This window comes from Petromyzon marinus, chromosome 23, assembly GCF_048934315.1.
Source record: "Petromyzon marinus isolate PM22_M1 ecotype Great Lakes invasive population chromosome 23, UKy_Petmar_22M1.pri1.0, whole genome shotgun sequence".
NCBI lineage: Eukaryota > Metazoa > Chordata > Hyperoartia > Petromyzontiformes > Petromyzontidae > Petromyzon > Petromyzon marinus.
In genome coordinates this window covers 2,963,826-2,991,760 of record NC_133689.1, presented here as the reverse complement: position 1 = coordinate 2,991,760, position 27,935 = coordinate 2,963,826, and the positions used below count along the sequence as shown (strand labels likewise).

At 49.6% G+C, this 27,935-nt stretch overlaps 1 protein-coding gene across 1 annotated transcript; it reads left to right on the top strand.

Moving 5' to 3' along the window:
* Window positions 1-227: 227 nt before the first annotated feature.
* On the top strand, window positions 228-27,935 carry INTS9 (integrator complex subunit 9). The gene is made up of 17 exons (XM_032959412.2): window positions 228-538; window positions 5,984-6,111; window positions 6,886-6,946; window positions 7,597-7,659; window positions 8,159-8,298; window positions 9,188-9,274; window positions 9,779-9,899; window positions 14,775-14,909; window positions 15,531-15,642; window positions 17,318-17,498; window positions 18,324-18,384; window positions 19,685-19,856; window positions 21,555-21,679; window positions 22,611-22,778; window positions 23,735-23,833; window positions 24,797-24,931; window positions 25,471-27,935. The coding sequence occupies exons 1-17, from the start codon at window positions 530-532 to the stop codon at window positions 25,645-25,647; spliced, it is 1,974 nt and encodes a 657-aa protein (XP_032815303.1). The 5' UTR covers window positions 228-529; the 3' UTR covers window positions 25,648-27,935.

Genomic DNA, 27,935 nt, shown 5'->3' with positions numbered 1-27,935 from the left:
AATATTCACGTGTTTAAGCAAACAGATAGTCCAAAACAGAAAGCCAATGTAGACAAATTATTATCGAGGCTTCACCCCCCCCCCTCCCCACCATTTCCTATGCGTACGAACATTGTCAGTAGACCCCCCCCCCCCATACACAAGCGTACGCGTTTGTGTTAACCCCCCGCTCCCCCCTCCATGCGTACGCACGAAGTGGACGGCCCCATAACGCCGCGTGCTTGAGAGAGCCACGTGGTTTTACCAAGCCCACGCAGAGCTCGCGGCAACGGCGGTGCATGTCGCCTCTGCCGCGCACCCCGGCGTGGGCACGGCCATGCGAGCTCAACTGAGACGAGCATCGACAACCCTGGCCTGCTGCTAACGGCAGCGCCTTGTTGTTGTTGTTGTTTACACCACAGCACTGACGCGACTTCGATTACACTCGCGATTAATATTATATCCGTCGAAGGGGAGAGAGGAGTAGGGGGTGGTTTGTTTTGTTTTCCGGCGGCGACCTCTTAGAACAACAACAAAAAACCACAGGGACATGAAGCTGGTGAGATAATTCTGGCTTGCTCTTCGCACGGCGCGGTTAATTAAACAAAAAAAATGCCTTTACAGTCGTCCCCTCACGCGCGCGATGGACCCGCTTAGTCTCGCTTAGCGCGCTCCAACGCAGCGCGTTAACTACCGTTGTTAAGCTCGCTCATCGAACCCCCATGGTTGTATGTACACGAGTTTCCACATCGACTGCTGGACGTTCTCAGGCCCTCCGCCGCGTTGTTGACCTGTACTTCGCCGTGCCGGTCAGCGCGACGTGACGCGGGTACGATCCGCCACCGAAGTCGGCTTGGCAAGCTGTAATCCTTTCCAGATTTAAAGCTTTCGTGACTGCTAGGATCCATACTCTTTGGTTCTATTGGGTAAAGTTACGTGACTTTACCCAATAGAACCAAAGAGTAAGCTGTAATCCCGGTCACCGCAGTGACAGTGTTCGCGCGGTTTGAAGTTCCCGCAACCGGCGACCCCGGTTGCGTTCCCCGACGCGACTTTCGTCACGGGTGGCGAGTGATAATTAAAGCCTGTAGTGGGCCTCGCTTAAGTCGACTATTGCTTCCTGTGGCGTGTATGTGAGTGAATGAGTGAGCGTCAGCACTGAAGAGACAAATGCGTCCAGGCATTATGCTGTTGCAGGATTCTTAATGTATGCTCGCTAACTGAACCTTCCGAATCAATCTCTCATGTCGCATAACGCGCGCGCGTGTGTATATATAAAGCAACACATCTGAGTAGTGGTCATTGGCATGTATATAATCTATAGCTATTTGTGTACGGTATTGTTACATTTATGTGTGTGTGTATATATAGCGTGTTACAGACTACTGCGAGGCTACGTGGTGAGAAGCAGAGGGCGTCAACATGCATCGTTGTACTCTACTTCTATGTTCCCCCACGTCTATGCGCACCGCCTTCACCAACCCGGCGTGGCGAAGTATGGTCAAATAGCCCTTCACACTACCCGCAACGCGTGGAGGGGAGGCCTTCAGCCAGCAGTGGAGTGACAAAGAGCTCCTAACATGTAACCCATGTCGATTGAGAAAGACTGGCCTCGTGTGTTGTGAGCACTTTATGTTTCTGCAGTGTTAGATTCAGATAACCATCATTACAGCAATACCTTCATTAGATTATTATTCTAGCTCTGTCTTCAGAAGAGAGGGAGGAGGGGGGGTGGTGCAGTTTACAACAGCTGGACACTTTTATGCAAGAAAGCTCAGATTTAGAACTTAATGCGTTAAACCCGGTCCTGAGACTTATCCCAGTTTAGCATCGGCCTAAATGGATCACTCAAAAGCGTTTACCGTCTGCTAATGCTGTGCCTCTGTAAAGGGTCTAGAGATTGTTGCATTAGGGCACTGTATAGTGGTGACACGTATAACTATTGCATGTGAAATGTAACAGCTATACCCATTGACATTGATTGACTTTAGAAGTTGCAATGTCAGGGTCCACATTGTCAAATGTTGATGGTAGACTGCGTTTTTGCGGGATCTAGAAAAAAACATGCGATGGTACGGACACACAAAACAGGATGAATAATGGGACCTCCTTTTGCCAGTACCAAAATATGACAATAGGTTTTCCCCTTTTTTCTGGCAACAAAACAGCTGTGTTAAGATGGTAAAACACCAAACTGAAACCTTCTACAAGGAATCATGTCTGCATTAACCACAATACTTGTGGTCAGAATGCAAACAAAAAATATACTCTGATAATATATGGCATTGTCTTTGAAACTGATTGGTCCACACCAGAGACAGCTTTATTTGCGATTTTACATCGACTTACAAATTACATCCCTAGCCCCGCCCACTTACCATTGGGTTGTACCCACCACAAACTTATACAATATAACCTTGGATTGCGAGCAGAATTAGTTCCGGAAACGTGTTTGTAATCCAAATCACTTGTATATCAGTAGTGATCAGGTGACGCTCGGCAGACAAAGCGTATACGTACTGCTCGTATTGCAAGTCCTCGCTCGTTTATCAAAACAGGTCCCTGCAGGGTGGGCTGGTAGGAACATTGGAATTTTGCGCAATTTTATTTTTACACCCCAACAGCACGAGATTTCACTTCGTTAAAGTATTGAAAGGGGACGGACGGACACATTAATCTATTGCAGGCTGGTACACTCAGTTTACAACTTCGTTCCTACCAGTATTAATATTTATTTAAAAAATTTGCTCGTCTTGCAAAACACGCGCAGACCAAGTTACTCGCAATCCAAGGTTTTACTGTATAACCTTTGGCCGCAGTAGCTCTCTCGCAACATTTCTTCCTACCTCAGCAGTCCGCCTGCTGTATTGTTTCACCTGAAGATGATGGCTTGTGTTGTTATCGAAACGTCGTGATCTCTTAGTTATTTTTTTTTTATCAGAGTATGTTTTTAGTATGCATTCTGACCACAAGTATTGTGGTTAATGCAGACATGATTCCTTGTAAAAGGTTCAGTTTGGTGTTTTAACATCTTAACACCTGTTTTGTTGCCAGAAAAAAGGGTAAAACCTATTCTCATAGGATGAATACTATATAATCGGTTGCCATAGACTTTGAATGAATATACAGGGGAAAGGACAAAGAGCAAAGGTCATCCACGCAAGGTATGGAGTGACATGCCAAGGGAGGACTTGGAAAATAGCGGTGAGAGTTGGAGAGTGGTGCATGTGTATATGTTGAATTTATTTCTCACCATAAGGAAGCCAACCGTCCTCATCGGAGGTGCGGGGAATCGGAGGAAAGCGGAGGGATGGGAGGATGTGAACAACGTTTGCGCTCCGACGTACTCGGTGACACGCTGGCTGGAGTGAAGCGAGGATGGCAAAGATGATAATCCTTGGGCTGTATTCAAAGAAGCAGCAGGCTGGATAAACTGTAAATCGTATTAATGCTCAACTTTGAGCTGGCTTATTTATCCTATCGTTCGAGGAGACATGATTACATTTGGTTGGCAAAAAAAAGGCTAAAAGCAAGTTAGTAGGCGGAGTTATGCGCAGTCTTAACTATCATACTCATCATTAGTTCTTTATGTAAACCTACAGGAGAGCCCATCGAGACTGCAATTGTTTTCGAGGCAGATAGTCACATGTCAATGAAATATACCGTATGTATACAGCCCTTAATCCACTGCTGGACGAAGTCACCTGACACTGCAGGTCTTGGTGTTTATTTGGCCATACTTCACCACGCCAGTCAGTGCGGGTTGGCGAGGGGGTGGGGGGGGGGAGGGTGCTCAAACGCGGGAGCATAGAAATACAGCGGAGCAATGACATTTGCTGCATGCACTGCCCAGCATGCTATCGCAACCTGCCATGCATGGTGGTCGCATTGCAATACACATGTAAACAAACCCGCATCATTTTCACCAGCAGATCACATGACAGAGCATGCTGGCCTCATTACTTACTAAGAATTATCTATGGGGATGAATAAGATGAGAAGTAAGCTCCTTCCACATGCCAGGACTTAAGCTCCTTATTGTAACAATGAATGTGGATGATTGAGAATCAGACATCAGCCTGGATTATTAATGTATTATTATTTATCGTCCAATGTATGATGTACAGCCCTTCATAAAGTAATTGATTAGCCCAGGACTGGTTGTGACATCGCTTGCCACTGATCTTACCCAGGGCCAGGAATCGAACTCGGTTCACCCAATTCATAGTGCAGTGCGCCAACCTTTGCGCCAACCACCGCACCACCGCTCCACCCAAATGCATTGCTGTGTATTATTAATAGCAACGTGATTTATCCAGGAAAGCCTCGCTAAGTCTCAAGACTCTTTAATTAGGTTTCTACATTGGGATGTTTAGCCACCTTTTCAAATAGCGTGTTTTATGTTGCGAGGAAACCGAAGTAACCAGAGAACACCCCCACACGTCAGGAGAATGTTGGTGTCTCGATGTGTTGTCGCATGTGCCGATGGCCGGTACCAGCGGTGTTAAAATCTGCCTCCGAGGAGTAGGTTTGTGAAAGATGCTGCTGAGGAGTTGGAGGCAGTCATCCTCCAGCAACAACGGAGGGCAGAGGATCGACGCTCACAACAACGAGCGGAGCGGCTAAAACGCAGAGAGTTGGCACAGTGGGGGAGCACAGTTGGTGCATCCGCCAGCTGTCTCAGTCAACCCATGGCACCTGGGTCTGTCCTATGACCTGCCAGCGGGCCTTCGACACTTCACGTGGCCTGAAAGTGCACCTTTCATAGCACAAGCGCCACGGTGACGTCACCACCACTTAGTGGTGAACGGCGGTTGTCGCTGATAGTTGATGCAATCACCGGTCCACCGTGATACACTCGGACAATTTTTGGGCAATTGTCTCCGGCAATCACCACCGGAAAAGCATTTACTCTGACGAAATGTAGCAACTCGGCACAGCAGTGGTATGGAGTGACAGAATTTAGTCTCACCAATGAAAACAGTTTGTGGAAAAGTATTATTGATGAATAGTGATTGGTCAGGAGAGCACACAGCCTTGGGAAGTCATGTGGACCTCTGCTTGCGACCTGATTGGAAGTTTACATCACAGTTGCCCACGAAGCAGAGCAGTGATTAAATTTGTCCAGATTTGGGCAAGCAATTTTTGTTACAATAGCAAATGCTGCAACTGCTACGATTGGTGACTACTGCCAGCTATGATTCACCCTGAGCTTATTTTGTTGAACCAGGTTAGAGCTCAAGAGACCAGGTTGAGTCTCATTTATAAAGAATGACATGGGGCAGTAGTCTGCCAGTAGGGGGTGACGATTGCTATATATATTATCCTAATCGATGAATTAGCGGGTATTTTTTTTAATTTGGACCATAACTCCGGCACACAATACGAATGACATCAGGGGATCTTTGACATCCACTGTGCAAACGACGGGAGTGTCGTATCGTCATGGTCATTACGCCCACTGGCGGAGCCAGTGGGGGGGTGGCACGTGCCCCCCCAATGATTTAATCGAAATCCCTTATTTCGATCGGATCATTGGGGTTTATTAGTAATAAATTGGCATTTTGCGACCCCCACTGCCACTGTGTAGCATATTATTACGTGCCAGGGACTCTGAGATGATAGGACAATAGTCTGAGTCCATAATTGGCAATAAGTAACGGGAAGGCAGTTATAAATGACTCAGAATTGTGCGCAGTTGCGTATACAGTACACGACTTCCCTGATAGGCATACCTTCAGCGAGCGCGATGCCGATCGCACATGGTTCGAATTCGACCCTCGATCGATGGCTGCGCCATCGCTGCACACGCGTCGAATAAACAGCAAGGGACAAGTCCTTACTAACAACTATCATTTTTCATTGCTGGAGGGGCTGTGCCCCCCCTTACCTGAAAATCCTGGCTCCGCCATTGATTACGCCCACGGTAACGATGAGGGCGACCACTCGAGTTGAAACCACGATTTCCTGAGTGCCCAACGACACGCCCTATCGCTGTCCACAGTACTGCCTGTCCGGGCACCCGACCCTGCCGTGCAACGTCCTCAAGTTCAAGGCCACCACGGTGATGCTGGACTGTGGCCTGGACTTCTCGTCGGCGCTCCAATTCCTGCCGCTCACGCTCGTCCACAGGTGAGCTCTGTCGGTGGCCGCAGCGTTCTCTCCCAGCCGGCTTATATATATATCGGGCAGAATCTATATCGAAATGTCTTACGTGGGCATCCGCCGCAGGCATTTGAAACGTTTTTGTTTCCAGGAGAAGATTTGCGATTTCCGGCTAGGAATTGTGACAATTGCCCACTTTTAGTGTGCACGTTCTGATGGGTAACAGCATTTCAATTTCAAAAACCGGGTGGATTGGCACATACCTGCAATTCAGTCCTTTGGAGGCAAGGGTTGGTGGATCATGCAGAGATTGGTGAATCTTCCCAAATCCGCTGGGCTGTGAAGTGGCCAAAAGTGGCAGTACGGGAAGTGGATAGTGAACCCTTCTGTGTAGAAATTTGAGCGGTATCCCCTGGAATAAATGCAGGACCCTCCTGAAAAAGTCTTGAGACAGTAATATAAACTTTTATTACATCTACACCATAATGAGGGCAAATATCCATGTGGGCTGTAAGGGGCAAGTTCTGTTAATGAGCAGCTATTAAGGCCAAAATGGCATACGATAGAAAGGAGCGGTGAGCAACTCGACAGCAGCATTGTGAGCAGGCAATTGGAGGGCCGCTCCTTTTCCTTGTATGTATTTTGTTCTTCAAAGACCAAAAACCTTCATTGCTTGCGAATCTAAATTTGAAACCAAAGTATGTTCAGTGGATCCGCCTACTGTCAGTGCCAGCTAGGATACGCATCAATTGTTGGGATAAGTAAAGCATGTGTGTGTGTTTATCTGTTTATCATTCTCAGTGCTCGCTTGGCAAAGCTGCCCAACTGGGTCTCCAAAGACGGAAACAAGACACTGGAAAAGGTCAGTGGTGGCGGAAGCGTTCACTCCTGACAGTTGCGTAAATCGTTTGGCTTTTAAATTGAGTCTGTAACGATCCAATGAACAGAAATAGATTCTTATGCTCACAATTACGTGCACTGAATGATTCGTGTAAGAATCGATTATTCATGCAACGTATATGCGAAAGAGACGCAACAAAAAAAAGACGGAATATACAAGTCAGGCAATACAAATTATTTAATCAAAATCGTGACCGGAAATTGTGATAAATCCACCAAATCCTGGAGTGTGGTTTCATTACATAAATCTTGCAAATAATAGAAAGATGGATTTTATTTATTTCGGCAGGCAAGGCCCAGTGAGCTGGTAGCTTCTATTTTGTGAGCACCCTGCGATGGTACAGACATCACACAGTTCAGACGTCACACAGTAAGCTCGTTGCACAGTACACTCAATCTTTGGGTTACGTAGGTGGCGACACAAAACAGCAATTATCGGTTCAGGCTTCACACTGTTATGGGAATAAGGAACTAATGACCTTGGTGACCCACCAACTGAAGCATTTAGTTATTTCTGTAAATTCAACCGCCCACGGCCAAATCATCCGGCAAGTATTTTTTCGTGACGCGCTTCTGCTCTTGAGAGTTCGCGCGGATGATGTCTTTTGTCAGGAGTTGAAGGAATGTGCTGGCCGGACGTTCGTAGACTCTGCCCCGGAGTTCTGCATACCCGAGGTACATGCTCCACTCCATCAACACCCCAAGCGATAACTCGCCCACGCTTTGGTGAAGAACGGCATTAACTGTCAACGTATAACCCTGATAGTTAACGTAAATGGCGTCGGCTATTTAACCATTTCCCATTCAGAGACGTCTGAAAGTTGCGGCGGGGGGGTTCCGTTCAACGCTGAATCTCAGAGCGTGCAAGTGGTTAGCGTTGATTTTATTTAGAGAGGCGTAGCGCCGTGGTTCTTAAAGACATTGTACTCAGCCCCGCGCTTTCAGATGCGCTTCTGCTGCCGTCTGGAACGCTCTTCCTCCCTATATTAGGAAGCCACTGGAGCTATGCACTTTTAAATCATCGAGATTGAAAACGAATTTCTTTAGAACTTTTTTGTGTGTTTAATTTGTTGTCCTTCCCCCGCACCTCCGATTACCACGGTTGGCTACGTACGGTGCAAAATAAGTTAAACGTACGTACAAACATACTCACGTACATCCTTGCGCGAAACAGACGGAGCTGATCGACCTCTCCACGGTGGACGCCATCCTCATCTCCAACTACCACAGCATGATGGCATTGCCGTATGTCACGGAGCGCACCGGCTTCACGGGCATCGTCTACGCCACCGAGCCCACGCTTCAGATCGGGCGGTGCGTCTCCCTCCGGCCCCGGCCGCTGCTTACCCCACCACGGCTACTGCCACTGCCAACACCACCACCGCCACCACCACCGCCACCACCAACCCTGCCACCACTACCACAAAACCACGTGTTATTTTTTATTATTATTATTCATTGATATCACCAGGGTGTTTCTTGAAAACTGGGAAATGAATGCCATCTTTCCCTTGGGTGAATTAAATAAACATACATTATTATCCACTCGAATACAATGTATGAATGTGGCTTATTTAAATTATTAATAATTCACATCACCGAGGTCTTTCTTGGAAAAGGAAAGTAAACATATAAGTCGTCAGCGTTCACTCAGTTAAATAGACAAATCCTGCAGCGTTAGCCACTGGGGCTCATGCAGGGTTAGCCACTGGGGCTCGTGCAGGGTTAGCCACTGGGGCTCATGCAGGGTTAGCCACTGGGGCTCATGCAGGGTTAGCTACTGAGGCTCATGCAGGGTTAGCCACTGGGGCTCATGCAGGGTTAGCCACTGAGGCTCATGCAGGGTTAGCCACTGGGGCTCGTGCAGGGTTAGCCACTGGGGCTCGTGCAGGGTTAGCCACTGGGGCTCATGCAGGGTTAGCCACTGGGACTCGTGCAGGGTTAGCCACTGGGGCTCATGCAGGGTTAGCCACTGGGGCTCATGTAGGGTTAGCCACTGGGGCTCATGCAGGGTTAGCCACTGGGGTTCGTGCAGAGTTAGCCACTGGGGCTCGTGCAGCATTAGCCACTGGGGTTCGTGCAGAGTTAGCCACTGGGGCTCGTGCAGGGTTAGCCACTGGGGCTCGTGCAGGGTTAGCCACTGGGGCTCGTGCGTGCATGGTGAGTGATGCCTTCTGGCGGGTTTGTGTGTCTGCCCCGGCAGGCAGCTCATGGAGGAGCTCGTGTCCTTTGTCGAGCGGGTTCCCAAGCCCAAGACGGCATGCAAGTGGAAGAACAAGGACATCCTCAGGTCGGCCTTGCCTGAGTGCGCATGCAAACACAAAGGTCTCCCGTGTAGCCTATAACATACTGTTGGGGTAAGCGCTGTTAGCGAGCACCTATGAAGGCCGGCAAGGCATACGAGGGGGTGGGTGGCCAGCACCACGCCCAAGCGCCTTTGTCTTCCTGATGGCGATGTTTACACACCGCACCAGGTACTCATTTAAGGCCGATTTGACCTAGGGGAGGCCCAGAACTGGTTCGGATAATCGTCACCGGTGGTGGCCGGTGATGATTATCCCCGGCTCGCTGAATTCTCCGTGCAGCGCGCTAGCCGCTGCACCACCGTTCCCCACACACGGAGAGAGGGGTCGGCTCGTGGAGAAGAAGGAAAATGTAATCGTGCTCTATTTAGCAATCGCAAGCCAACTGTACGATTTCAGAGTCGGGCTCCAACAAGCGGAGAGAGTCCGTTGCGTCCTGGCCGTTGACGGACCTCCGCACAGTTTCAGTCGCATCCTCCCCCCCCCTGCAGGAATCTGCCGGCGCCGCTCAAGGACGCGGCGGAGGTGGCGGCGTGGCGCAAGTGCTACGGCATGGCCGACGTGAACGCCGCACTGAGCAAGGTGCAGCTCGTCGGCTACTCGCAGAGGACGGTGGGTTGTCTCGCGCGCTCGCTCGTTAGCTAACTCGCTCGTTGGCTCGCCCGCCAGCCGTGCCACTCGCCTGCCCGCGCTGGCGGGCGGATCGCGAGGTGCAGGAGGAGGCGGGGATTAACCCGAGGCGCAACCTGGATTAGCCGGACACGGCAGCCGTCGTCATCCACGTGCATGCCCAAGGTGTACGTATGTTGAAATTCTTTCGCACCGTGCTAATCGGAGGTCGGAATCAGAATATTTATTACTGGAGGAATCTGACGAGCTATAGAGCTTTTTTAACAGGTGTCCAGTCAGGGCGGGTAAGAACTTTACAACAACAAACAATTCAAAAACACAATAGGAGTGCGGGGGAAGGAAAAACTAAACACAAAAAGCAGTTCTGAAGAAATGAGTTTTCACAAGACATGTTACTGTCATATCGCAGAATGGATGGAAACCTGTGCGTACATTTGGTTGCCAGGAAATGGCTTCAGTTGACGTGCTGCGGATTATTTTGATGCCACACCCCCCCCCCAGTTGAACGTTCCCAATGCAGCTGCGTGGTCGATGATCTGGTCGTCGTTTCCGCAACAGCACACTCAAGGCAGTGGGCACGTCCGCCGCGGGATGCCACGGGTGGCAATGTTTTAAACATCGCTCTTTGCTCTTCGGCCAAACGGATGACATTCACGGTTGCGTTTAGAACACTTAACAGGTGAACCTCGCGAAAGATGTAATAGGTCATTCACACGTTTTTTTTTAATTATCAACATTTCTCAAACTTATGGGTGGCAAGCCCCCTGGAGCATCGTCAAGACAGTGCTCGCATTCCTAAGCGACGGGGAGGCAACGACATTGATCGGTTACCGCTGTTGGGTTTGAGGGGTAGCAGTTTGGACGTCTGCCTGGGTGGCACTGAGAGTCCTAAGATGCAGGCGGGGAATCAATAACCATTTCCATGTTCTTCTGGCAACACGGGCTGCTATGCGTTCTATATTAATTGATTCCCTTGTCCTAAAACTCAATTTATTTAACCAGGAGGTGCCTCTCAATCGCTCACTATCAAAACATTGCTTACTTATACTCTTTGGTTCTATTCGGTAAAGTCACGTAGGTGATTTTTGTTGTTTTATTTTTTACCTACGTGACTTTACTGAATAGAACCAAAGAGTATGGATCCTTGCAGTCACGAAAGCTTTAAATCTAGAATTGCTTACTCAAATTTAATAATAATGTAATAATAATGTTGCTTCGGCAATACACTGTCGGATGAAGGCTTCCCTACACCGTATCGGTTGAGATGGTTGTTTGACCATACTTCACCATGCTAGTCAACGTGCGTTGGTGAAAGTGGGATCCAGGTCCGGTTCAATTATTGCTCGCCACTGATGTTGGCCGTGGAAGGTAATTAAACTCACGTTAGCCGGGTCCCGAGTGCAGTACGCAAATCACCGTTCAACCCCAATTTCTAATTTGGCAGAACAAAACAAATAGAAGTCCCATTGGCCCTGGCAGACACCCACGCTTGGGCCTCTTCAGCCTGAGCGCTACATCTGCAGTGCCCACGCCACTTCTTTCTCTCCCAGCCCGGTAAAGGTGAGAGCGCAGGTTCGTCAACAACTCTCCTGATCCCCCAAGGGTTATGACTTTTTCCCCCCTACATACAAGGGCATCCCGGAGTGAAGAGGTTTTGCAGAAACAATGCCGCGGTTAGCTGTGTCGATCACGCGGGATGTGGCACATTTAATCCGAGTGTACGGCAGGTTAATCCTCGTGTCTGTCTGTGTGTGTGTCATTTGTGGCCTGGTGGTCACTGCCGCTTACAATCTAGCTGACGTACACGAGGTTGAGATTAGGTTGTGCAGCTGCCGTGGGCGTTGCTAACCAACGTGTAGCTCGTCTGCTCGACCTTGTGAAGTCATTCTTAAGCAAAGGCATTTTTTTCTTTATAATGTTGTAGCCCAGAGCATAATTTGGAAAAATAAAAATAACTGGTGTATTATGTAACAATTACATATCTTGACTTGCTTTCGTGACTGCAGGGATTCAAGAATATAATTACATATCTGATGTATAGCTTACCTACGTCTTCTTCCTGACATTGCTCCCACCCACGTGGGGTCTGCCTCTCTGCTCCTCTTCCTCCACTCCTCTCCTGAGCCATTTCCACATCCACTCCACGCTCCTTCATGCCCCTTGCTTCGCTTCGAAGGACACCTCTGATGCTGACATGTTCATCACCGTTCTTCCGATGTGTTTTTTCATCGCTCTTACGCCATGTCCCAAGCCATTCCAGTTGACGTTTTCCCACTGCTTGTTCGAGACGGGTAGCACTCTTTGCTTGCTTTCGCGTCTCGTCATTCCTCACCCCGACTGTCACGCTGAACTGAACTCCCGCCATGTTAGCAGTGGGGAATTTCCTCCACCGTCTCAACACCGTGAAACGGGAGATAGGCGTTGCCCCACACTCATTTGAAAGGTGAAAACAATTTGACTCGAATACAAATTCATGAAATCAATCTTTTATTTCAAATCAAGAGGCTTGCGGTTTTCGCTTTGTCGGCTCACACCGGGAACAGACTCACGCTCCTAGACTTTGTCACAGTCCCTCTCTCTCACACACCGGGAACAGACTCGCGCTCCCAGACTTTGTCACAGTCCCTCTCTCTCACACAGGGAACAGACTCAAGCTCCTAGACTTTGTCACAGTCCCTCTCTCTCACACACCGGGAACAGACTCACGCTCCCAGACTTTGTCACAGTCCCTCTCTCTCACCCCGGGAACAGACTCACGCTCCCAGACTTTGTCACTGACCCCCTCTCTCTCACACAGGGAACAGACTCACGCTCCCAGACTTTGTTACAGTCCCTCTCTCTCACGCAGGGAACAGACTCACGCTCCCAGACTTTGTTACAGTCCCTCTCTCTCACACACCGGGAACAGACTCGCGCTCCCAGACTTTGTCACAGTCCCTCTCTCTCACACAGGGAACAGACTCAAGCTCCTAGACTTTGTCACAGTCCCTCTCTCTCACACACCGGGAACAGACTCACGCTCCCAGACTTTGTCACAGTCCCTCTCTCTCACCCCGGGAACAGACTCACGCTCCCAGACTTTGTCACTGACCCCCTCTCTCTCACACAGGGAACAGACTCACGCTCCCAGACTTTGTTACAGTCCCTCTCTCTCTCACGCAGGGAACAGACTCACGCTCCCAGACTTTGTCACTGACCCCCTCTCTCTCACACAGGGAACAGACTCACGCTCCCAGACTTTGTTACAGTCCCTCTCTCTCTCACGCAGGGAACAGACTCACGCTCCCAGACTTTGTCACAGTCTCTCTCTCTCTCTCACACACAGGGAACAGACTCACGCTCCCAGACTTTGTCACAGTCCCTCTCTCTCTCTCTCACACAGGGAACAGACTCACGCTCCCAGATTCTAGATTTAAAGCTTTCGTGACTGCTAGGATCCATACTCTTTGGTTCTATTGGGTAAAGTCACGTAGGTAAAAAATAAAATAACAAAAATCACGACGTTTCGGCCACAACACAAGCGACCTTCATCAGGTGAAGGGACGAGAGTGTCTGGAGGACAGCGCTGGAGTGAAAAAAGCCACGCTCAGATCACGACCTTTAAGCTGTGTGAGAAGAAACAAAGCGCCTTGACAAAGGAATTAGCATATAATTTAGCATTTAAATGGCTCATTGAAATAGCTAAGTTAAAGTATACACATCCGCAGAGGCACCCCTTGACAAAGGAATTCTCCTGTTTGATTTGTACTAGGTGCCTCGGTGAATGTATATGCTCTGACTTTAACATAGCTATTTCTGTGACCAGTTACAAGCTAATCACTCAGCTATTTCAATGCTAAATTCTATGCTAATTCCTTTGTCAAGGGGTGCCTCTGCGGATGTGTATACTTTAACTTAGCTATTTCAATGAGCCATTTCAATCCTAAATTATATGCTAATTCCTTTGTCAAGGCGCTTTGTTTCTTCTCACACAGCTTAAAGGTCGTGATCTGAGCGTGGCTTTTTTCACTCCAGCGCCGTCCTCCAGACAGTCTCGTCCCTTCACCTGATGAAGGCCGCTTGTGTTGTGGCCGAAACGTCGTGATTTTTGTTATTTTATTTTTTACCTACGTGACTTTACCCAATAGAACCAAAGAGTATCACGCTCCCAGACTTTGTTACAGTCCCTCTGTCTCTCACACCGGGAACAGATTCACGCTCCCAGACTTTGTCACAGTCCCTCTCTCTCACACATGGAACAGACTCACGTTCCCAGACTTTGTCACAGTCGCTCTCTCTCTCTCTCTCACACAGGGAACAGACTCAGACTCCCAGACTTTGTCGCCGTCCATCTCTCTCTCACGCGGGGAACAGACTCACGCTCTCAAACTTTGTTACAGTCCCTCTGTCTCTCACACCGGGAACAGATTCACGCTCCCAGACTTTGTCACAGTCCCTCTCTCTCACACAGGGAACAGACTCACGTTCCCAGACTTTGTCACAGTCGCTCTCTCTCTCTCTCACACAGGGAACAGACTCACACTCCCAGACTTTGTCGCCGTCCATCTCTCTCTCACGCGGGGAACAGACTCACGCTCCCAGACTTTGTCACAGTCCCTCTCTCTCTCACAGCGGGGAACAGACTCACGCTCCCAGACTTTGTCACAGTCCCTCTCTCTCTCACACCGGGAACAGACTCACGCTCCCAGACTTTGTCACAGTCCCTCTCTCTCTCACGCAGGGAACAGACTCACGCTCCCAGACTTTGTCACAGTCCCTCTCTCTCTCACAGCGGGGAACAGACTCACGCTCCCAGACTTTGTCGCCGTCCCTCTCTCTCGCCGTTCACGAAGAAATCGCTCTCGCTCCGCCGCGCAGGAGCTGTTCGGCGCCGTCTCCGTGACGCCGCTGAGCTCCGGCTACTGCCTCGGCAGCTGCAACTGGCTCATCCAGTCCCAGCACGAGAAGGTGGCTTACGTGTCCGGCTCCTCGCTGCTCACCACTCACCCGCAGGTATGGACAGCGGTGGCCACAGGAGGCCGGGGGGGCAGCTCACAGTTGGTAAGTCAGCATGAGAGGGACCGTGCCTGGGAGCTGTAGAATCAGAAACGGCGATGCTTCGTTTACACACTTTGATGGCCCAGGAACAGCCCATGGATGGCTCGGGAGTAATAGGATGGCTGGGTGAAGGTTCCGAATCATTGCAATGTGTGCGCTACATTGCCGAAATATTAAATACCTCGCCTGTTATACATACGGATGGTCGTGGGTTTGATCCCGGCCATGATGCCTGTATATTTGGAGTTTTCATGTCTCTCTCTCTCTCCCCTTGGTTGAGTGGATTTTTGTTTGGGTCCTCTGGTTTTTCCCTTCGCATTTAGAAACAACACGCGTTTTAGAGTATTTGGCTGCTCTAAATTTTCACGTGATCAGCCGCTTCGTTGAGCTATCCTTTGCGGCCAGGTAGCTTCTGAAAAAGAGCTACATAGCTCAGTGGGCCTTAGTCGGTAAAATAAAAATTTGCATTTCGTTTTTGTCGTTTAGTATCGAATTGCCGCGGAGGTGCAAATCGCTCCGTGGACAATAACGCTGTTGTTTTCTTTCCTCTCCCCGTCTTCCCCTCTTCCCCTCTAGCCCATGGAGCATGCGCCACTCAGAGGCAGCGACGCGATGATTCTGACCGGGCTGACCCAGATCCCGCTGGCAAACCCGGACAACATGGTGGGGGATTTCTGCAGCAACCTGGGTGCGTACCGAAGGAGGAGACCGCAACACCGCGCGGCAAGAACATTTAAATTAAGAGCCGACGCAGCCTCGTGTCATTCCTCGGCGTGTGATTGCAGTTGATGAGAATCCGTCGATGCGCCGTGTATGAAATTGCCATCACCGGTGCGATGGTCGAATGTACTTCATTGAAATTGACCTGTGATTTTGCTCTTAGCAATTGGCTGCATAGTACTGGCGCACTCGAGCACTTATGACTTGCGCGTTGTCAGTGCGTTTCTCGCATCGGGCTTCAGTGCACGAACCTTGGCAAGGAAACGAGAGGCTCGCATTGTAAACGCGTTGACGCAGCGTTACGTAAAACAGCCCGTGCCTGTTGCGGGCATTCACGTTCGTAGGCCTCTGCCGCGCTGCACACATCTTAGGGCAGACTAAGTGTGCATGCACGTGCCGACTTAAAATAACAAAACAGACTTTTGAAGCAAGCAAGTGCTGATAGCGAGCAGCTGTGAAGGCCGGCACGGCAAAAGCGGGTGGGTGGCCAGCACCACGCCCAGCTGCCTTTGTCTCCCTAGTGATGATGTTTACACACCGCACCTGGTGCTCATTTGAGGCCAAGTCGACATAGGGGAGGCCAGGACCGGTTCAGATAATTGTCACCGGTGTTTGCCATGAGCGGGAATCGAACTCGGGTCGCCGGGTTCGTAGCGCAGAGCACCACCACTGCTCCCCACACTCATGCACGCACACTCATGTTAATGTGCACTAACACTTCCAGGCATCGGAGGTGCGGGGGAAGGACAACAAACTAAACACAAAAAGCAGTTTTAAAGACGTAAGTTTTCAATCTAGATTTAAAAGTGGCTTCCCAATATCGGAAGGTAGAGCATTCCAGACGGCCGCAGAAGCGCATCTGAAAGCGCCGCGCGATGCAGTGAGCGTCTTTGTTCGGCGGCCTCGCTATTTCGCCGACCTGCTTCCCATCCTCCATGGTCATCCCTTTCCCCTGCCCGCTGCTCGATGCGTTTCCCTTCCAATCTTGCGGCACTTCCGAGACGTTTGCTTAACGCTATTCAGCGGCTTACAAATGAAAGCTGCTGCTGCTGCTGCTCTTTGGTTTTTTCGGTAAAGTCACGTAGAAATAATAAATGTGACTTTACCGAAACAACCAAAGAGTAATTCCTGCAGTCACGGAAGCGCCAAATCAAGTCTGCTGCTGCTGCTGCTGTTTGTTTAAGTTTGTTGAACCAGCTGGCCAGGATTTGGGAAGAACTTCAACCACTTTTCAAGCAGGAAACTGGAGAACACTGACTTTAGTGTTTCTAACCTAACGATAACTAACCATAATATATATGAGAGAATCACAGTTAAGAGACGAACAGACAAACATGAATACTATGAAAAAAATTACCAGGTAAGGCCCACTGAGCTGTATAGCCTTTTTTCAGAAGCCACCTGGTCACAAATGATAGCTCAGTGAAGTGGCTTATCACGTGGAAATTTATAGCAGCCAAATACTTTCACGCATGTTTCTCAATGTGGAGGGAAAAACACGGAGGTACCCGGAGAAAAACCCACGCAGCCACGGGGAGAGAGACACGCAAACTCCAAATATACAACGGGCGTCACGGCGAGGTAGTTAACATCTCGGCAACGTAAAAAAATTCACTTAAAATTCCTTTGGTTGCACGTCGCAGCGGTGACGATCAGGAGCGGCGGCAACGTGCTGGTGCCCTGCTTCCCGTCGGGCGTCATCTACGATCTGCTGGAGTGCCTCTACCAGTACATGGACTCGGCGAACCTCTCCTCCGTGCCACTCTACTTCATCTCGCCCGTCGCCAGCAGCTCCCTCGAGTTCTCGCAGATCTTCGCCGAGTGGTGGGGCGGCGGCGGCGGCGGCGTCGGGGGTGGGGGGTGAAACAGCACTGTGGTGGTTGTGGGGGGAACACGAAAAGGCGGGGAGCGGGAGCCGGCAGAGGGCGTGTACTTGCTGGAGCGGGCTCAGCCGCTGCCGGCCGTCGCATTGCCGGAACAGCGAACGCGAGCAGCGCTGGGGCGCCCACTGTGTGTCTTGCGTTGCCGGTCGCGACGCTGCACGTGAGCAGAACGCGCGCGAGCGGTCGCCGTGGTAATGGCCGCGCCCACCAGTGTAGCCGACGTGTGAAACTACCGGGCGTCCGTGAAACGACTGGACATCTGTGAACGAGAGCTTTGTAGCTCATCGGATTCCTCCAGTATAAATAAATACTCTGATTCAGCAGTACGAACCCCTGGGCCGCAGATCGTTGACTTACCATTGCTGGATTCGTGTCGTACGTTCTACACTTGGTTACCTTACTAATTGGCTGTGTCGGGTGGTGGCGGGTTTAACAACACACTTATATTTACGTCATCTAACCCCGAAATACTTGTGGATTTACACTTGGTGTTTTCTCTGTAAAGTGCATTGGAAATTGCTGAATATTTTTTTTGTGTACGAGGGTTGGCAGATATGGCAAGGAGTTGCATTGTCCACTTGTTTATATTGAATGCATTAATCACTTGGATCAGTGTAAGAATGTGTATTTTCACGAATATATCAGTATTTTAAAAGACCCATATTCACCGCAGTGATCCCAAAGACAGTGTAAGTTTGCGTGGATTCGTTCGATGACGTGTTACACGCATTCTCATTCGTGACAGGTCGTATTTTTATTCCTGCAGGCTGTGTCAATCCAAGCAATCCAAGGTCTACTTGCCAGAGCCGCCATTTCTTCACGCGGAGGTACGGTTATTGTTCCCGTTGTCTTACTCTCGCGTGATAATCGTTCTTGAATTCGTGCGATCGATCTGGAAAGATTTCAGTGCCGTGTCTGGCAAGGCAGATGGTCAACAACAGCGATTGAGAATGCCCGTTTTGTATAAGTCCTCTGGAGAAGGGCCATTGCCCGAAACGTCATCTGTCATATATTTTCCCTTTTAAGGCCACGCAGTGGATGGACGAAAGTGCTCTACGTGTGCACGATGAAATAAATAAGTCAAATACACGTTTCTTGCCATAGCCTAATAGAGCCATGTCCAGATGCGGTGGCACACTGGCCAATTAGCCATTCACTTTGCCATTCAGCAGCAAATGAAGGCAGTCCAGCGCAGCGGTCAGTGCACTCCCCGCTGAGCCAGATTAAAAGGGGTTCGCGAGGTCAAATCCCGCAGTCAGCTGCTAATGCTGTGGGGCATAACGAAGCAGGCCATATGCTGCGAGGTCAGTGTTAAAACACCGCGTGTGTGCGTGCGTGCGTGCATGCGTGGTGTGTTTTCATTCATTATTTTGCTCCCAATTATGTTCTCGTTGCATCACCGGGGTCACAGAGAGAATATCAGACGGTGAATTGTCACGGCTAGCAGAGTGCAACCGCCCTCATGTGACGCGAGAGTCTCGGAATGGTTTACAATATCGTGGGTAAATCCGTGAATTAATTTAGTTGAGGCCATCAACTCGGTGACATCTGAGGATCTCGTTTACTTCCCTGTGGCTGCACGGAATGTAACCCGAGTGCGTGAGCATTGCCGGCTCAGGTTCTGAGCGTCCCAGCTGCCCTGCGACTTCTTCAGTACTCTTGCGAACCAGTCTCGCAAACTAAAATCTAAACAAACGTGTGTAACTACAGCGCTTGCAAATCTACAATGAGCTACGTGCACAGTGCCATTACCCAGGTCTCCCTGGGAAAGAAAGAGGCGTTGTGTCAGATCATTTTCAAAGAGCATTCGTTAACTTTCGTGTCAACTCTGAATGCCAGGACACGAAGGCTCGAACCTGCCAGAGCTAGTGTGGAAGCCTCCATGACCACACACCACAGACACAACCTTCCTCTCCACACATCTCCGTATGCCCATGTGTACGTATGTCTTTCCACCTCCATCCATCCCTGGTTCGTTCGTCCATCCACGTGTTCCTTGGTCTGTCCATCGGTCTCATCCATCGGTCCATCTGTCCATCCATCTGGACGTCTGCCTGGTTTACCCATCCATCCCTTCGTCTGTAATTTCCGTCTGCCTGCCCACCCGTCTGCCCATGCGCCAACCAGCTCATCCAGATGAACCGGCTGAAGCATTACCCGAGCATCCACGGCGACTTCAGCTCCGAGTTCCGGCAGCCGTGCGTGGTGTTCGCCGGGCACCCGTCGCTGCGCTGCGGCGACGTTGTCCACTTCCTGGAGCTGTGGGGGAAGAACAACCTCAACACGGTCATCTTCACGGGTACGCCGCCAGCGCCCGCGGTGCCACCGCTACGCCGGGTGGAGGAGTGTGGCTGGCATGGGCGCTGGTGCGAGAAAGAAATTAGTTTGTCAATCTAGATTATTTAAAAGTGCATAGCTCCAGTGACTTCCTAATATCAGAAGAGCGTTCCAGACGGCCGCAGAAGCGCATCTGAATGCGCCGCGATGCGGTGACCACCGTCTTTGTTCGATGGCTAGGCCCTGGTGCTGTTGCACCGCCTGCACACGATAGCCACGCCTGTCATCCGAGTCTTTCTAGGACTATTGGTCTCAATGTCTCTATGCGAGACTGGATGTCTATGCAAGTCTGTGAGCATGTGTTCAAGTCTGAGAGTCTCTGTGCAAGCCTACGCATCTCTTTTTAATGAGTGGCGCTGCACGTTTTGTATTGGCCTTAGGCAAGGAATGAAATGGGACCCTTGTCCAGTTTTCCTTGAGTGTGCGTGCACTTACACACACACACATTATTCATGCCTTGTTGCCACAGTGCACACTAAACACGGTGTAATTGTGTTCAACAAATTTCTGACATTGCGCTAACGAATGGAGATTGTTTTGCTAATTGATCTCACTTTAGCGTCCCCTCTGGATGCATGTTTATTGAGGGCAGTGTTAAATGTGTCCCCGCCTCGGGCGTGTCTGCTCCAATAGCATTCACAACTTTACTCGTTAGGGGAACCGTTGGGTTGTTGTTGGGTTGTTATTGGACCTGGGATATCCCATTAGTTCAGTAGTCGATTACCATACCGATTATCGGTTCATTTAGTCAACTAATCATTTTGACACGGAAATATTTGTGGAAAAAAGCATCGCCTCCGGTTCCCGTGTGTTCCTGTTGGACTGGAGGCGATGGGCGGGGCTATGTGACATCACCAGCGTCGTCGCACGCATCACAATGAGCGGAGCTTGGAGGAGGAGGGGGGGTTCCCCCGCTCTCGGGAGGCAATAACAGTGGCCACATCTTTATAGTTTTTGGGAAAGATGGAAATTAAATACTTTCAAAAAGAGTTTTAAAAAAATATTTCACCGCGTACCAATGCAACCGGCGCATGTGCGTGAAAATGTGAGCGCTCATACACTTTTCTGCACGTAGGAGGATCCAAAATCAGAGACTTTATCAGGCTATATTCTTAGCTCTTTCGGTAAAGTTATGTTGAAGGGAAACAATAAAATAATAAAATATATATAAAACAATAAAAATTCTCACGACGTTTCGACCATAACACAAACGGTCGTTATCAGGTGTGAAAAAACCAACGGCCATTGGTTTTTATATATTGTATTATTTTATTGTTTCCCTTCAACGTGACTTTACCGAAAGAGCTAAGAATATGAATTACTGCAGTCACGAAAGCTTTAAATCAAAACTTTATCAGGCTGTTTACTTTATTGCTGTGCCTCTGAGCATATTCACTGTTAAGAAAAAACGATAGGTGAATTGCGCAGGATATATCGCTTGCTAGAAGGGATGATGATGAATGAACGAGCCCGACGATGGAATGGCAGCCAACAAGAGGAGACACGCCCGAGACGACGCTCACCGTGGTACACGTGGGCAGCGACAAAATCAGCCGGGGCAGTCTTCGGCCTCGTGAGACCGCGAGAAAAAGCGACGGCTTTCGAAGGCCTCAACCCAGCGGCTGATTACGACGACGATGATTTTCGATCGCGGTTTCAGAGCCAGACTTCCCGTACATGGAGGCGCTGGCTCCGTACCAGCCGCTGGCCATGAAGGCGGTGTACTGCCCCATCGACACCCGCCTCAACTTCATGCAGGTGTCCAAGCTGCTCAAGGACCTGCAGGTAATGGCGTCTTCGCGTGTCGCCGGCCTCCTGCTGCGATCCGCACGCGCCGCTCCCTCTGTGCTGCAAGGCCACGCCGGCACCCGTGCCGCGTTAGTCGGACGAGCGCGCGTGCTTTTTAGCGCAACCTGCGCCCCGCGTTACAATTCCCAATCGGGGCTACAGCGTCAGCGATGAGCGCTATCTGATCAGGTCCTGAGCCTTGAAACGTTTTGAGCTTGCCCTTACTGGACACCTGTGAAAAAGAGTTTTACGGCTCATCGGATTCCTCCAGTAAGAAATAAATATTCTGATCAACTCGTCCTTAATTTGATTGCAGTGTGTAAAACTCGGGATTGGAGAGGTGAAGGCGGCCAGGCGCGTGATGCTGGCCACGCCCTCGTGCCGGCCTTCATAGGCGTTCGCTCGGGAGCACTTGCCTCAGAAGACCCTTAGAGGCTACACGGGGGACCTTTGATCTGTGTGTGTGTGTGGTGAGCGGTAGTGTACGTGAATGGGTGCTAGAAAAAAAGAATTGTGCAGGCACTTCCCTGTACAGCTAAAACATTGAATCATTGCTGGGTTTCATTGTAATCACGTGTGCACATGTCACGCTGTGTGTGTGTGTGGATGTCTTTGTCGAAGTGGGGAGCGGGAGTATAGCGGTTAGCGCACTGTGCTCCGAACCCGGCAACCTGAGGTCGATTCCCGCTCATTGCCAACAGCAGTGACGATTATCTAAACCGGTCCTGGGCCTCCCCTAGGTCGACTCAACCTAAAATGAGTACCTGGCAATGTGTATAAATACCGCTACCGGGGAGACAAAGGTGGCCGGGCGTGGTGCTAGCCACCCACCCCCTCGTGTACCGTGCCAGCCTTCATAGGTGCTCACTTAAAGCACTTGCCCCAACTGTTAAGCCTACATGCGGTTTCTTTGTCTTTGTGTGCGCAGCCTCTGCACATCGTGTGCCCCGAGCAGTACACGCAGCCGCCGCCCACGCAGGCTCACCGCACTGACCTCGTGGTCGACTCGCAGCCCCCACCGCTCCCCTACCGGCGCGCCGACGTCATCTCCCTGCCGGTCAAGCGGCACTACGAGCGCATCGAGATCGCGCCAGAGGTGATGGCCACCGCCACTCGCCAATGGCACCAACTCCTATGCCACCACCACTGCTACCACCTCCACCACCTCCCACGCCACCCTTTCCACCTTCCCCACCACCACTGCCGCTACCACTACCACCAATGCTACCATCATCACCACCACCACCATAGCCCCTACCGACTATCCCCTCCGGTTGCTGGGAATAGAAAGGCACAGGAATATGGGCTGAACAGAGCTATGGTGGAACAAAATAATGTTAGGGTGGCGGCAGGTTCAGTGTTAAGAACAGGGCCGCACCGCGCTGCATGCTATTTTCACCGCCGCATGCTATTTTCACCGCCGCAGGCAATTGTGGTTCAAATTAAGCTTAATTAATCTATTCTCCAATGTTAGGTAAGCACCTGTCTGAGCTAATGTTTAAGCTGCGTCTTTACTGGATAGCCAATACCCAGCACGTAAGCTTAATTAGGATTGTAATCATGTCCAATTAAGGATTACATTCGAATAAGCGAACCTAGGTTAAGACAGGCAAGCACAGTCGACTCGGTATTGAGGGAACAATCTGCCCTCTTGACGAGTTTAATGATTGAATATTAAATCCCACCACCACCTATTTATCTCTTGTAATTATTCAATAATGAGAGACTGCCTGCTTGTGTAGCCTAACGATTAAACACAAACACGTGGTGTGTGTTTGTAAATAACAATCGAGCAGTGAAAGAGATAACTTTATTATATGATGTATCACACCATCAGCTGGGTGTCACGCATGGCCGTGGCCTTGTAGAGGGACGAGGGGGGGGTTCCTGCCTTTGTTGAGGCAGGGTGTCTGGTCAGCCGCTAATTTTTTTTTAGTTCAAAGTTGAGTTCATCAACAACAAGTGAGTGGTCGATTAAAACTTTTAGTCGATCCGTCGTGGCGCGTGACGTCCCAGCTGTAACGCTGCTGCTCTCTCGTGCGCCACCGGCAGCTGGCGGACTCCCTGATCCCCATGGAGATCAAGCCGGGCGTCGCGGTGGCCACCGTGGTGGGATCGCTGTCCACCCGCGACAACAAACACACGCTGCAGGTGACGCCGCCGTGCCACACCCCCCCCCACCATCCCCAAGGGCATGCCCCCCACCCCTTCCTCCCACCCCTCTTCCTCCCACCCCTCCCCCAACCATTACCAGGGTCATGCCCCCCCCCCCCACTATCCCCAAGGGCATGCCCCCCACCCTACCGTCCCCACCAAGCCAGTGTCTTATCACGAGGGTTTATGAAATATTGACTTTACTCACCGTTGCCGGGCACAGCCCCAACAGGCTCAAAACGTTAAGCGGCCAGCAACAAACAGCACAACTTAAAAGTTGTCACAGATGAGGTAACGACATGTTTCTTGAATCGAGCGAGATATGGCGACAATACAATATATCGTACGATAATCACGTCAACCCGTTTTACTATACATCGTCACGTGATTATCTTAAATTCATGACGGAGCTGTAATGACAGCATAATGTCCATGGTAGAGCGGATAAGCGGTCCCATGACCAAATCATTGGGTCAAAGGTAAAAAATGTACATTCTAAATCGCATAACCTAGATACCATAAGTAAACGCATCACCTTGTCATTTCAAATGAATTATCATTCATGGAAATCGGTGGAACGGCCTAGGAGAAACTCCAAACATTACGGATTGTTGTGCCGACATATAGCCCCCGAGGAGATACCACGTGAGAGTGTCCCACGCGTTTCCCAAGGGGCAGGCAGGAGAACGCCCGCGTCCGTTTACGTACGCACGTTGAACTTCCTTCGCACCCGAACGTAAGCCAACCGTGCTAATCGGAGGTGCGAGGAGAAGGACAACAAACTAGACGCTCTGCCCAGTGAACACGCACGTAGTGAGAACTACATTTGGGGGAAACAAAAAAAAAGCTGAGATTCAAATCCCAACATTTTTTGTAAATTGAGAAAATCCATTAAAACAAAAGTGAAATTGCGTGCAAGCTGGAAACAAATTCACTTCACAACATTTTTCTTAACCCCAGATGCTGCCCAAGGTGGTGCAGCCGTGCAGCATCAGGAAGCGCAAGTGCGCGGAGGACGCGGTGGAGAGCAAACCCCCCAGGCCGCTGCTGTGGGGCAGCCTCTCCATCGACCAGTTCCTGCAGAGCCTGGCGAAGGTGAAACAACGGCCCCCACAAACCCCTCCCTCCCCCCGCCGCCGTGCCCGACTAACGGTGGCGTTGACGCGGTACGGCGGTGGCGCGTTCGCCGCCGCCGCCGCAGCTTCTTGCCGATGTTTGCATTTTTGAATCCGGCAGGCCCTCCTGGTTAAGAACGCGACGCCGTGGGCCGTAAACAAAATATTTGACGCGCAACGAGCCGGCGTGACAGTCAAAATTTGCGGAATTCGTAAAAATCGCACCGGCAAATTCATCGGGATTACACAGCAATCATTGCGCCCCCTCCTGGCAGGTTAATGCCCAGTGTTGAGTTGCCTTTTACCTACGATGTATATAAAGCATGAACACATCTTGCGGGGGGGTTACTTTGATTCTTAAAGTCACATTAAGCCAAAACATGATTAGCAAGGAACCTAACCGCATGGTATGCTCATGGTTTCCGCACCATCCGATTAGCACGGTTGGCTACGCATGGTGCGAAAGAAGCTCAGCGAACGTATATTTATTTTTCCCCATTTTCGGGCCGGCGTTGGCAGCACGGGATAATGGACGCGCGCGTGGAGGACTCGGCGGACGGTCACGTGATCCACCTGCCGGGCGAGGACACTGTGATCCAGGCCTCGGAGGACTCCACGCACATCATGTGCGCCAACAACGAGATCATGCGGCAGAAGCTGCGCGACGTTTTGCTCAAGCTGCTGCAGAAGCTCTGACTTCGAAGCGCGGCCTCCGGCGTGATGGCAGCGCGCGTGGCCAACAACTCCACACTATTACTAAACTATTTTTTTTATTTCAGCAGGTAAGGCCCCACTGAGCTTATAAGCTCTTTTTCAGAAGCAACCCGGCCATCACAAATGACAGCTTAACGAAGTGGCTTATCACCATGTGGAAATGTATAGCAGCCAAATGCTCTCAATGCATGTTTCTAACTTGACATGTTTCGTGGGTTTGAAACACAGTCCAGGGCATTGACCAAAACCATCATTTGTCCAGGGTCGATCAAATTTCTACCACTTTGTAGGGAAGTCAACAGTGGTTGTGCGACGCGTAGACTCACAGTATTTATCCTGGAGAAATCTGAGGAGCTATGAAGCTCTTTTTCAAAGATGTCCAGTTGTTGACTTGCCCACGATCATATAAATGTGGAATTTGCACCAGTGGCTCATTTTAGGAGCAGGAGATCGATTTGACTTTTGACTTGGGAGGGAAACATATATATAATAGGCAACGTCTCGGGCTATGGCCCAAGAGGGAGATCTGGTATTAATAAGGGTCGCTGTCCAAACGGTTTCCAATTTAAAACACATTTCTCTGTTGGACACTGTTATTGACAAATACGTGGCGTTTAAAAAATATATATTTTGTACAGTTGCTCCTCACACACAGCTCTCCTTTGTCAAGCCACTGCTGGATGAGGACCTCCCCATGCCACGCAGGTCGTGGGGGTTATCCAAAATAGGGGGTTATTTGACCGTGGGGGTTATTCGACCATGCTTCACACCGGTCAGCAAGGGTTGACGGTGGGGAGCGTATCTGTTACGGCATGTAAAGCACAACGGATGTTTCTGCATTGCTCTCTGCTGTGGTGGGGTGGTCTGGCCCAGCACACAGATTATAAAGGTCATTTGTTCTTGACTGGAGTCGAAAGGCGAAGTGGTGTAGCGCACAAACGAACACACTATTTTATAACAGATTCACACCTATTGTAAGTTATACCTCCTCACTAGGCACGTCGTTGTTAATCGAGTAAAATAAACAATTAACTTGTAATAAATTGATAAAATAAAATAACAGCGCTGTCCTTCCAGACAGTCTCGTCCCTTCACCTGATGAGGGCCGCTTGTGTTGTGGCCGAAACGTCGTGAGAATATTATTGTTATTTTATTTTATCAATTTATTATTTTATTCTCATTCTACGTGACTTTACCGAAAGAACCAAAGAAGATGAATCCTTGCAGTCACGAAAGCTTTAAATCGAAATTTAACTTGTAATACATGCAGAGAATGGTTAATTTTTTTAATTCGTCACGTCATCTTTCTGGACCCCCCCCCACTTGTGGTTCAATGAATTGTCACGACTAAGGATTCAGGATTAGATTCAAATGTTTTTTGGTTACAATTATTTACACATTGTGGTGAATCTAAGTGACCGCAACAGTCATTACGATGTACAGTATACACACAGATTCTTGCCCACGCAGTTTCGAAGCATGTATGATGAGCGCAAATAAAATTGATTACTTTGCTCATGATACAATAATCGAATGTGTGCATGTGATATTCCGTAATTTCTTCCCAAACTAATTGTATTAATGAACAACGGCAGAACAAAGGAGTGTAAATGCAATAATAGGTGACACTGTATAAATGAGCAAACATTACAAATGAGACCAACAAGACGATGAAATGGGGAATCTTGACCCCTTATGGTGACAATTCCTTGTGGCGCTTTCGTGCGGATAAAAAACGAATCTTTTTTTATTTTACCAGGTAATGCTCACTGAACCTATACAGCTCTTTTTTTCAGAAGCGACATGGCCACAAATGATAGCTCAAACAAGTGGCTTATCGCGTGGGAATTTATAGCAGCCAAATACCTCAAACGCGTGGCGTTGAGTCTAAATGTGGAGGGAAAAATCGGAGGACCCAGAGAAAAAACCATGCGACTACAGGGAGACCATGCAAACTCTAAATATATAGGCGTCGGGATCGAACCCACGACATATTGTATACCTGGCGAGGTAGTTAACATCTCCCCACCATGGCACCCTTACAAACGTAAACAGCTCTCCTCAAACTATCCCCATATATTTTAATACCTGCTAAATAAAGGGCTACCTTTGGGGCGAGCAGTAAATAGCAAAACATCCTTGGTCAGACGATATTCAGCAACCACTTGGCTTTCCACATTGATTTTGTAAAACCAGTTCCACCGATGTTCAGCGTTCGATTCCCCTGTACAGTCGTACGTGAATAAAGACTCTGGCGTGCTTTTTTTTTA